The 11,856-nt window shown below is 35.6% G+C and overlaps 1 protein-coding gene across 1 annotated transcript in view; it reads left to right on the top strand.

The window, feature by feature from the left end:
• The first annotated feature begins 6,946 nt into the window (after window positions 1-6,946).
• Window positions 6,947-11,856, top strand: part of EMB3142 (nuclear pore complex protein (DUF3414)) — a 73,812-nt gene continuing 68,902 nt past the window's right edge. Inside the window, exons 1-2 of the mRNA XM_039033913.2 lie at window positions 6,947-7,291; window positions 7,407-7,502. Of these exons, the coding sequence (XP_038889841.2) occupies window positions 7,151-7,291; window positions 7,407-7,502 (237 nt within the window). The 5' untranslated portion in view covers window positions 6,947-7,150. The remainder of the gene's footprint in view (window positions 7,292-7,406; window positions 7,503-11,856) is intronic.

Genomic DNA, 11,856 nt, shown 5'->3' with positions numbered 1-11,856 from the left:
GTTTGAGGATGACTGGCCGAACTAAATTTAAGCTTTGTACCTAGCTTTTTCCACAAATTTTTCCAAAAGAAATTCATAAATTTAACATCTCTATCGGATATTATGCTTTTAGGAATGCCATGTAGTCGAACTATTTATTTGAAAAGTAGATTATCAATGTTTAAGGTGTATGATGTTTTCCTACAAGCAATGAAATGGGTCATTTTTTTGAATCTATCAACAACAACAAAGATTGAGTCATGACCTCGTTGTGTACAAGGGAGGCCAAGGATAAAATCCATTGACAAATCCTCCCAAATATTGGATGGGATGAGAAGGGACGTATATAAGCCATTATTTTGCGAATGACCTTTTTTTTTACAAGTAAAGCATCTATTGACAAAATTATTTATGTCCTTACTTAATTGAGGCCAAAAGAATCTCTCTGACATAGCAAGGTAAGTTTTGTCTTGACCAAAATGGCTTGTTAGGCTATTGGAATGAGTTTTAGCTAATAGGGCCTCTCTAAGAGAGCCTTGTGGTATACACGAAAGGTTGCTTTTGAGTAGAAATTTATCCAATAAATGATAGTCTTTGATCGATGAATTCGTTTGACACTGTTGCCAAATATCTCCAAAATTCGATAAGATTCGTAGCAATTTGGGAGAAGATCAAATTTTGTGATCGTGGAGTATAGTAAAGTCAATAATGAGGATTTACAGCTTAAAGCATTTGCCACTTTGTTGGTTGTGTCAGATGTATGCTTTATTATAAAGTCAAATTTTTTAATAAATGAGATCCAACGAGCGTGTATTCGACTTTTATTTTTTTAGGAATGTAGGAACTTAAAGGAGCAGTGATCGGTGAATAAGATACTATTTTCCAATCAAATAATGTTCCTAGTAATGAAGGGCATGAGTCAAAGCGTACAATTCTTGCTCATAAGTCATCCATTTTTTACGAGAAACACTCAATTTTTCGCTGAAATATTCAATAGGATGAGACTCTTGGGATAAGACAGCTCCTATGCCGAATCCACGAGCATCCATGGCAAATTGAAAATGTTTGCTATAGTTTGGAAAAGCTAAGACAGGTGATGAGGCTAACTTTTCTTCGAAGGCCAAAAAACTATTCATAGCTTATGAGGACCAAGAAAATTTGCCTTTCTCTAGAAAAATCGTGAGTGGTGCAGCGATGGATCTAGAGTTTTTAATAAACTTTTGGTAAAAGATGTAAGGCCTAAAAAGGACTGAACTTCCTTCAAAGTATTCAGAGGGGGCCAATTTTGGATGGCTGCAACTTTGAGATGGTCAGCTTGGATGCTAGTTGAAGTAATCACAAAACTCAAAAATGATATTTTAAGGGTGAGGAATACACGCTTCTTATGATTGATATACAATTGATTTGTAGAAAGGATGGAAAAAACTTCCTCTAGATTATGTAAATATATCTTTATTGTCTTGCTATAGATGAGGATGTCATCATAATAGATGACCACAAATTCATTTATGAATGGGGAAAAAAGGTAGTTCACAAGCCTCATAAACATGTTGGGTGCATTGGATAAACCAAATGGCATGACCAGCCATTCGAATAAGCCTTCATTTGTCTTGAAGGTTGTTTTCCATATCCCTCTTTTGTATTCTTATTTAGTAGTACCCATTATGTAGGTCAAGCTTAGAAAGAAAAAAAAAACTTGAGCATCAGATAATTAGTCTAAAAGATCACTAATCCCAGGAATAGGAAATCTATATTTAATCGTAATTTTATCAGTGGCTCTATTGTCAATACATAAATGCCAACTCCCATCTTTTTAAGAGCTAATAGGGTCAGGACCGCGCAGAGCCAAGGCTTGGTTGGATATGTGGTTTGCGCAAAAGATCTTAGATAATATCATGAATAGCTTTATATTCTGAGGGGCTTGTTTTATAGCGAGGGAGGTGGGGTAAGGAAGTGCCCGGAATTAGGTCAATATTATGTTCTATTTCCCGACTTGAGGGTAGTCTATCATGAACTTTATAAAGGTTGGGAAATTTGGCCAATAGATCTGCAACCCTACTGTCTATAGTGGTTGTAAAGATTGTATTGTCCATTTGAAACAATGAGGTCAATGTAAATGTTGAAGCTTGTTAAAGGGCCCTTTTATGAGTAAGTATAGAAAACAAATGTCCTTTGGCCGTTGAGCTCCCATGGTCTAAATCCTTAAGTTTTATTTTGGAGTGGAAGGAGAACAACTTTCTTCCCCATCCAATTAAACTCACGTGTATTTGCAAAGTCTTTGTGGACTGTTTGGTTGTCAAACTGGCATGGACGACCAAGGAGGACATGACAAGCATCCATTTAGATAACATCACATATTATTTGATCCTTTTCGTGGCTCCCAATAGATAAGGGTACGGTGCAAGTTTCATTGATCAAGGTCTCTCCCTCATTTTTTGATACAGACCACTCTATAGGGGTGTGGATGAGGGTTTGTTTCCAGTTTTAAAACCTGAACCAACTTTTTTTAGACCATATTTTCACTACTTCCATTGTTGATAATGACCAAGCACACTTTCCCATTAATAGTACACTTGGTACGGAAAAAGAGAATGTCTCTGTGGTTGTGAATCGGATGATGGAGTTAATAAGATCCTTTGGATCACGCATGAGAGTTCATCCCCCACATCTGGTGTTACCTCAAGCTCATTAGTATCCTCTTGCTCAAATTCACTTTCATCCTCACGCTCATGAATTGTTCAATTCCTCCTTTGAGGGCAGTCATTTTAGAGATGTCTAGCTTGACCACATCTAAAACATTTGTCAATATTAGGTCTATCATACGGGTTAGAAGTTTTATTAGACAAAGTTTGGGTACTGCCCTTTTGTTCACCATCAATTCTTAGCCCGAAATCCTTTGGTTTAGATGAGGAGAAGTTTGCCATTGATTTTTGTCCTTCACCAGAGGACTTTTTGGATTGTAAAGGTTGCTGGTTGGTCTGTCTTTCCCAATTAGATCTCATTCCGACCCATCTTCGTTGCTTCTGATTATCATCTTCTTCAACTGTAGTGGCAATAGCTACAACTTTTGAAAGGCAAGACGTAGGATAAAGATGAAAATTTTCTTTAATATCTTGTCACAAATGATCCACAGCCGAGCTATTTGCTGGTTTCCATTTTCGGCCAAGTTGTTATGTGCACTTAACTTTTGAAATTCTTCAGTATGATCCTCAATATTTCTATTGCCTTGTTTATAGTGTTAAAACTGGTTGTAAAAAAGTATTTCATGATGAATTGATATAAACCTCTTCTTCATCAGACGTAGCATCTGATGGAACATTAAAAACATATGTACAGTGGAAGAAATGAAATCGACAACATTCTAATTGCAATAAAAACAAGAATAAGCATGCAAGATAGAAAATACAACATTTGAAGACTCCACTGCAAACTTCCTCTCTCGTGCACGAATGACACCACTAGCGGTAAATTCCATTATTCTCCGGTTGAAGAACACGGTTGTGGACCCGTTTTGTTAGTGAAAATAAGGAGATTTCACTATAGAAAAAAGAAGAGTAAAGATAAACGAGGTGGAAGGTTATAGGTCAAAAGTTGAGGAAACATTAGTCTTGCAATTTTAAAAAACAAAGCCTTTTGTAGAGAAAACACATGTAAAATCCCATTTTGCATGTCTTCCACCTCAAACTTCACTTACATGTAATCTTTAGGTGTCAAACTTGGGAAATGTCACTTCAAAGTCCACTTAGTTTGTGGGAAAATCAAACAATTGAATTTTTCTATTAACTAATTTTTTTATTAAAAAAATGAAATATAATTTTCAAATTTTGAAAATTATTCAATAAAAAAATCAATTAAATAAAATAAACAAATTTAATATCATATATTAAGTTGTTTAAGACATCTAGCTTTGATTAATCATATTAATCAAGTTTAAAAAATACTTTCATGCTAATGATAAAGTATACTCTAAAAATTAATTAATTTTTTAATTGTAAATTATATCTCATATAAAATACAATGTTTCATAAAACCCGAATTTAAACATTTCAAATTCTTACTTCACTTAGTTCTTCAAATTTGTCCGTATTGAGCTAGCAAGGAGACCCGATGGACCTACAAATCATGAGCTTCAACGATCTGAGACTAACTGGTCAAACTCTTTAACCTAGTTAATCAACATTCGCTAACTAACATGATTATCCACTATAACCTGTAGTTGCACTCCCTTCACCATAGGTATATCATGTGTCCATTTGATATAACCGTCATCAATAAGTTGATCATTCACAGGTTGTTCGTAACCTCAGCTAGGTCAAATACCAAAACACCCCTGAGTTAAATATTTTCTCCTTAAATACAACTATTCCTCTAATGAATAATTGATTTGGGATCATAATCACTAAATTATTCCCTCTCAGGCCAATGAGGGGATGAAGCCCCTTGTTAAAGTCCCGGGATCAACCCTTAAGGGAACGACCTTTCTACTATCTCTAAAATGGATAGGAGTGAATTTCGTATTGCAAATTCTATGTCCCTAGACATCTACCTGGTCTTATCCCTGAAATTGGAGGCATATTGAACAATTACGTTGGGCTTACCCTCACCTATGCAAATCAAGGGATAATCGTGAATAAACAGGAGTTCACAGGACAACTTAGGATTCAGATCAAGTGATCTAGGTCGTCAATAAGTGAAATTAATCAGTGTTTACAGTAAACGGTGTTAATATGTAACAATGATTATTTTGTGGTCTATCTTACACAATCTCATCGTGTAAAACACCCCCCGCTCACATGCCTCTACATGAACAAACTGATCACATCGTTCATGACACTTTACAACATTTGTAACAATCATAAAGTGGGCCATATTCGATAGTATCTCCAAAAATAGGTACCCAACCTAATATGAGTACTATAGACAATTTAGGCTATTTTACTTGAACTTGATCTAGTTTATGTCTCCACATAAAGTCAAAGTATTCATAATAATAGTCAAGAGTTCGTAGTTTATTGGATTTAGAGTTATTAAATAATCAACAATACTTGTCTGAATAAACTTCATATATGTTTACTGTTTACAGAACTACGAGTTTTAGGACATACAATCCAACAACATCTTGGGCCAACTTTGATTTTGTCATTTTATGAAGATTCTTCTGTTGTTTTGGACTTGATCCCACCATGCGGATGCTCTCTTTTTCAACTTTAAGGAAACTAGTTTAATTTTTTTGTCTTCCGAAGTTCCCATATATGCAAAGAAATGTTTAACATCTTTTACCCAATCAAGGAAAATTCGATATTCATTCTTCCATTTTGGGTTGTCAATCTTCATTTTACAGTCTGGTTCTTGTCTCTAATAGGGCCCTTTTCCTTGCTGGCTTCCTTCGTGCCAATTATGGACAGGGGGAAATTTATCCCCTTGAAATTCATGAAATCTTGGTTGCCTTTCTTGGAAGGGAATGTGGTATCGTAGGCGTTGTTCTCGATATGGTGGTTGGAATCATGTATCCCCCAAGTATTCTAATCAATCAACTTCATCAGATGAATCAGAATCATAATCTAAAAGGTTATAAGGAATCAGTCTGTCCAAATGATTTTAAGGAACCGGCCTTTGTTGCCACAAATTTTCACTTTGGGAATCCTCTCTTGGAGAGAATCTTGACCTTTCTTGATTTTTTGTCTTCATAAAAGTTTTTTTTTTTCTTGTTTTCCAACAGCCAGGAATGATGATCTTTTGACTTATTAGTTTTCTTGTTATTCATTCAAGCTTTCTTGCATGGGTTCTTTACATATATTCATCCTACTGAATTCTTGAGTCAATTGTTCAATGGCCAGCTTCGTGTCATTTACTGTAGATTGAACATTATGCAGTCCTTCATTGAGATTTCCCACACAATCTTCTACTTGCTGCAACTGAATATTAAGGGATCTTGGAGATGAAAAAGCTTCCGCTTCATTAGGGAAAGGATGGGGATTTTTGGGATTCTTCCCCGACATCAGGCCACCGTTCACGTGGGTGCTCTGATACCAAAACTAATGCAATCAAATCTTGGAGCCAAAAAAATATGAAATCTTTATTGAATGAATAAGAGATAACAAGGCCACATTTAAATAGACCCAAAGGTGAAGGGTGTGTTCACACTTAAAACTAACTTAACTTTAACCTAAATAAACCTAGCTCTAGCCTCTTTAAATAGATCCAGAGAGGAAGGGCTTGTTCATACCTAAACTACAAATACTTTACAAAAGTATAAGGAGAATAAAAATACAAGAATTATTAAAATACCCTTACATCGGATTTGACCCTAAGAGATAACGGTAACAGTAATGGTAAATGTGACAAAATCTATAATTTTAAATAAAATAATGAAAATAAATCAAATTACATTTACGATTCAGACTCATTACAATTGACCTATCAATAAAATTATTTTATGATTTGGTATACGTGATCTTAATATTTTCAAACGTGTGTTTGATAGAAAATTTCAGATATTAAATCTCAATTAAATAAATTATCAAAATATATTTGATATTATTTATACCCTAAAATTAAGGGTTGTTTTTAAATATAGAAAAATGAATAAAAGATGATAAACACAAATAATTGCCTATTACGATTTATCACATATTTTATTATTATTTGTAAATATTTTTAATAATTTTATCATTTAAAATAATTTTCCTAAAAGTAATGGCAAGCTAAAACTCTAGCTTACTCTAAACCATGAACTTGGAACTATAACATATTAATTCCAGTCAGTAGGCAAAATGCCCTCTAAATCTATCCATATTTCTCTCTCTCTTTTTTGTGCAATTTATTATTTTTAATATTATTTACAAAACTACTCCAAATTTAAAAATTTATTTATTTAATTTTTTTTTTGATAGATCGAACTTCTAATCCGTGCGAATTTCTAATCTCGAAATTGAAAGTATAAATGAGGGGAATTGAAATTTATTTTGAAAAGTGCATTATTCTGCTTTTGTTTCATACGCCTTCTTGCGCAAAACCCCACTGGGCATAACAACTAGGGCTTATGAGCAGGGTTTATCGAACAGTTTTGCGTCCGTAAATCGCCCTGCATTTTCCCGCCCTCCAGCTTCCAAACTCCTTCTCCTTCCCATTTCTGCGGCAGCTTCCGAGTTCTACTTACAGTGCGCCCCACATGATGTCCTCCAAGCAGAACCTCCACATTATTGAGTCGGCCCTTTTTGGTCCTTCCCCTCCGTCGCCGGCTCAGAGGGTCGAGCTCTTACACGCCATTCACAATTCTATACCTGCTTTCCGGTCGCTGCTTCAATTTCCTGTACGTATGGCTTTGTTTTTCGTCATTGGCTGAACTGGGTCTATGACATTTTTTGTGATTTATTAGCTTGTCTTTGTTTGTTGGTGTTCTGATTTTATTGAATTTTGGGTTGTAGCCTCCGAAAGCTTCAGACCGTGCACAAGTTCAATCTAAAGAAGTCAGGCGACCAGATTCTTCAACAATAACGCTCGATGACCAGGACGTCGAAATTGTAAATTCTTCCTCCATCTGTTTTTGTTTTTCCAGGTTGTCAATCAGATTACGAGTCTATGATGTGGGTTGTCATAGAATTTAGGTTCGGGTGCTTACTTTTTACTCGGCCACAGTAGAAAAATACTAGTTTAAGTAGTTAACCTTCTTCATCTCCTTCTTCTACTTCGGTTTGGTGGAAGGCATGTCAATGAAGTTTCATTATCTATAAACGAGGGATAACTTGGTTCAATTCCGGCAATTTTTGTTGAGGATGCCATGTTGAAAAGATGAAAAGATGTTACAATTTTTTAAAAATATATATATATTTAATGAGAATCAGCTTCATTAATTAAATGAAATTATCCAAAGATACAAAAGGAGACCCAATTGGCTTTGAGATCCAATAGACCTTACCATCTTTAAAAGATACAAACTACACCGATCACAACCAATTGACTTTGAGATGAATCCCATGTTTATCTAATATAGTATAAGAGCCCATGAAATCCAAACGGGTATTCAGTCAAAGAAAAAAAAAATGGGATCCGACTCAAGAATGGTGAACCCAAAAAAGATATGGTCTTGAGGGGTATGTTGAGGATTTCACATTCAAAAGATGAGGAGACCTTACAATCCTTAAAAGATACACGAACTACTCATTTTATTGCTAATTGATTTTAAGATGGAACCCCATGCTTATCTAATAATATTCCAAGTATAATTATGCCTACTCTCCAAACAAATCCTGGATGTAAAAGAAATGATTGCTTCAAAACTCTTTGGAACTAGAAAATGCATTTAATTAAACTGGTCCAAAACCTCGTCTAACTGCATTGTGATGTTAGGTCTCATTTGAGGTTAGTTAACTAGGCCAGAATCAAGAAGTCGTCAACCCCTTTTCCTTCTTACATATGTCTTGGCATTATGGTTATTATTGTTCTATTCTGATAAGAAATCATGCTTTTATTGAGAACTATGAAAGAATATACAAAGATATAGAAAAAAACAGCTAACAAAAGTAGTTCAAAGGACTATAAAAAAGGCTTCAAATCCATAAGCATAAGAGGTAGTTGGCAATTACAAAAGATATTAGCTGCCAAGGCCCAAATCGAGGTATTTAATGATTAATCTCATCACATCACATGACTCATCCACATACCTCTCGCTCCTAAAATTATGCAGTCTGCTCAAGCCAAACCCCCCAAATAATTGCAATAAAACAAGTCTACCACAAAAATCAGCTTTTCTCCTTATAGGCCAAGATTGAATCCTTCCATCATTGCTCAATAGTCCCTGCTCCTTGAAAAGAGTCTCCAACCAAAAGCGGGACAAAAACAAATGAGAAAATTGGCTACTTCAAGGGATATGGTCAATATATACTGCTGTTACTTCTCTACAAAGGGAATGCCATGGAGGCCCCAAAAATTAAGGGGAGTGTTTTTGGTCATGGCTCATAGTATTAACACACCGGTGTACAACTTGCTTGACATAGGAATTAACCTTTTTGAGAATCTTTACCCTCTAGAGCAAGAAAAAGAGGTGAACGCATGGGGGACGAGGGGTGGAGGGGCACAAAGAATATGGAAGAGAAAGCTAGAAGAGCACCTCTGAGAAGGACTTAGGGTTTAAATACAATAATCCTTCCTCTCAAAGGAAAAGCAAGGATTACACCTCCAATGACTTCCTATTCATAAAAGAATGACCAATTGAAAGTAGAAGACGCCTCCAAAAAAGTCAAAACAAAAGCCACTAAATGCAACCTTTTATCTAAAAGATGGTACAGGTGGGGGAAAGAATTGCAAAGAGTTTTTTTCACCCACCCACAAACCTTCAAAGAAAAAGGATATTTGAGCGATCCCCAATAGAACATTTCAAAAACTAGGAGAATGAAGGAAAAATTGACGAAATAGCTTTTTGGGGGGTTTTTAGAGGATTAAGCATAATTCTAGAAACCCACCCAAAAGTTTGATAACCATACGTCTGGAAACAAGGTGGAACCCAAATGAACATACCCATGCTCATGTTGAAATTTTTATTTGTGAAAGCATTTCACGCATTTTGTTCTTGGGCCCATTTTGCGTTAAAGGCCCAGTTGGGCTAGATCTTCTTTTATGGAAGTGAAGAAATATATGTTGAATATTTTTGGTTGGTTGTTCCAAGCTATCAAGTTGTGGTTCTTGGAAGTCGATAGCTTTTGTTAGGCTAGTTAAGGGTCCATTTTTAGTGCGAGTTCAGCAGTCTTTTGTGATCTCCATTGTAATAGAATCTGTTGTTGCAGAAGACTGGACATAATTCCAAGTTTAGGAGGAACCAAGATATTATTTTGGTGTCATTTTATTCTATTTAATTGTGACTTAATTATCTTGTCTGGCTTAACCAGTGAAGGAGAGATCCATTGTTATAGCATTTTAATATTCTGCAATTTTAATAGTGTTCAACCATGATCTTATGCCACATTAACAAGGTCTTCTTTTGCAATCTTAGGTTGCCAACACCCAATCCATTCACAGATTGGGAAAGCACTCTCAATTGATTAAGCGTGACCTACTCCTGCCCATAAAAAATCCTCATGATTGTAGTTTATTTTGTTCATTTATTATTTTTTTCAAAATTTAAATAGACTTTTCGTCATTGACGCAAGGATCCTAGAGAGTAGGGGTGTGCATCGTTACCGACAGATCAATGGTATTTGGTTTTGGAGGGTTGGTAGCGCCGATCAATCGACCATAGTGGTGGTTGGTCCGTTTTAGTCGGTTTATGAGAAAAAGAGAGAGAGAAGGAAGAAAAAAAAGAAAGATTTTGCGTTCTTCGTTTGGAGGTGTGAAGAAGAAAGAAGAAAGAAGAGGGAGTAAGAAAACACAAAGAGAGAGGAAGAGTGAGCAACGAAGAAGATTGGAATTAGTATTTTAGTTTTACTGGTCTTTTGGGGCTGGCGTTTTCCTAGAGGTTTTATTCAAAGAAGATTCTTTTGATGCCAATTGGCATTTAACATCTAAGAGATTGAATGAGTTATTCAAGCATTGGCCTCAGCTTGATCACTTTGAAATTGTCGGAGTTGAAGCTTCTTTTTAGAATTCTCTTTCCAATCAATGTGCAGAATATTCTAAGGCTTATGCTTAGACCTCGAATGTAATTATTTCTTCAATTTAATTATCTTGTATTGTCCTACGTGTTTCTCTAAGTATACTTGGCAAATTCTTGTTTTGTTTCGTTTCCTTGTATTTTGAGCATTTGCTTTTTCTCATTTATTCAATGAAAAATCTTGAAGAAGAAAATGAGGGAGGGAAAAATAATGGAAGAAAGAAGAAAAGAAACTCACCTAGGGTGGTGGTGACCTCTGGGAGGGAGGGAGAAAAGTGAGATTAGAGGAAAGGGGGAAGAAGAAGCGGAAGAGGAAAGAAAAGAGGGGAAAGGAGAGAGGAAAGAAAAGAGGGGAAAGGAGAGAGAGAAGGGAAAATGAGGAGTAGGGAGTCATAGGGAGAGGAGAGAGTAGGGAAAAAAAATAAAAAATATTAATTTAAAAGCCAGTGATAGAAAGTTTTAAAACTTCATACCTATAAGTTTAACCACCTCGGTTTATAAGATTATTACAAAAGTGCTTGCTGGGAGAATGAAGAAAGTCTTGCCAAGTTTAGTCTCTCCCTCAAAGTACTTTCATTGAAGGAAGACAAAATTTGGATCCCTTCCTTATTGCTGATGAAGTGTTTGAAGGTTATCGTGCAAAGAAGAAAATGGGATGGATTATAAAACTTGACTTGGAAAAACCTTTTGATAGAGTTGATTGGGATTTCATTGAAGATGTCTTGTTTCTGAAGGGCTTCAACAGTAAATGGATTACTTGGATCAAAGGTTGCATTAGTAGTCCCAAATTTGGGGATTTTGTGAATGGAAGACCTAGTGGAAGAATCCAAACTTCAAGGGAAATTAGACAAGGAGACCCAAATTCTCCCTTCTTATTTCTTTTGGTAAGTGAAGTACTTAGTGCCTTTGTTGATTTTTTTTTTTTTTTTGGGTGGAGAAAGGACTCTTTGAAGTCTTCAAAGTGGGGAAGGATAAGATCCATGTTCCCATTTTTCAGTCCGCTGATGATGCTTTAATATTTTGTAAATACAATGATGATATGCTTGCTGCCCTTTCAAAGATAATTGATCTTTCTGAATGGTGTTCTAGTCAGAAAGTTAATTGGTACAAGTCAGCTTTATGTGGGATTAATGTGGAGGAGGATTTAATTCTTTCAAAGGCAGACACCTTGAAATGCAAAGTGGAACATCTGCCCTTTCTTTATCTTGATCTCCCACTGGGGGGATACCCTAAACAACTTGCTCTTTGGTCGCCTGTGATTGAAAAATTTCAAAAGAAGCTTGATAGGTGGA

This window comes from Benincasa hispida, chromosome 6, assembly GCF_027475165.1.
Source record: "Benincasa hispida cultivar pf3 chromosome 6, pf3_genome.v1.1, whole genome shotgun sequence".
NCBI lineage: Eukaryota > Viridiplantae > Streptophyta > Magnoliopsida > Cucurbitales > Cucurbitaceae > Benincasa > Benincasa hispida.
The sequence above is the reverse complement of the archived record's forward strand: the minus strand, read 5'-3'. Positions and strand labels throughout refer to the sequence as shown.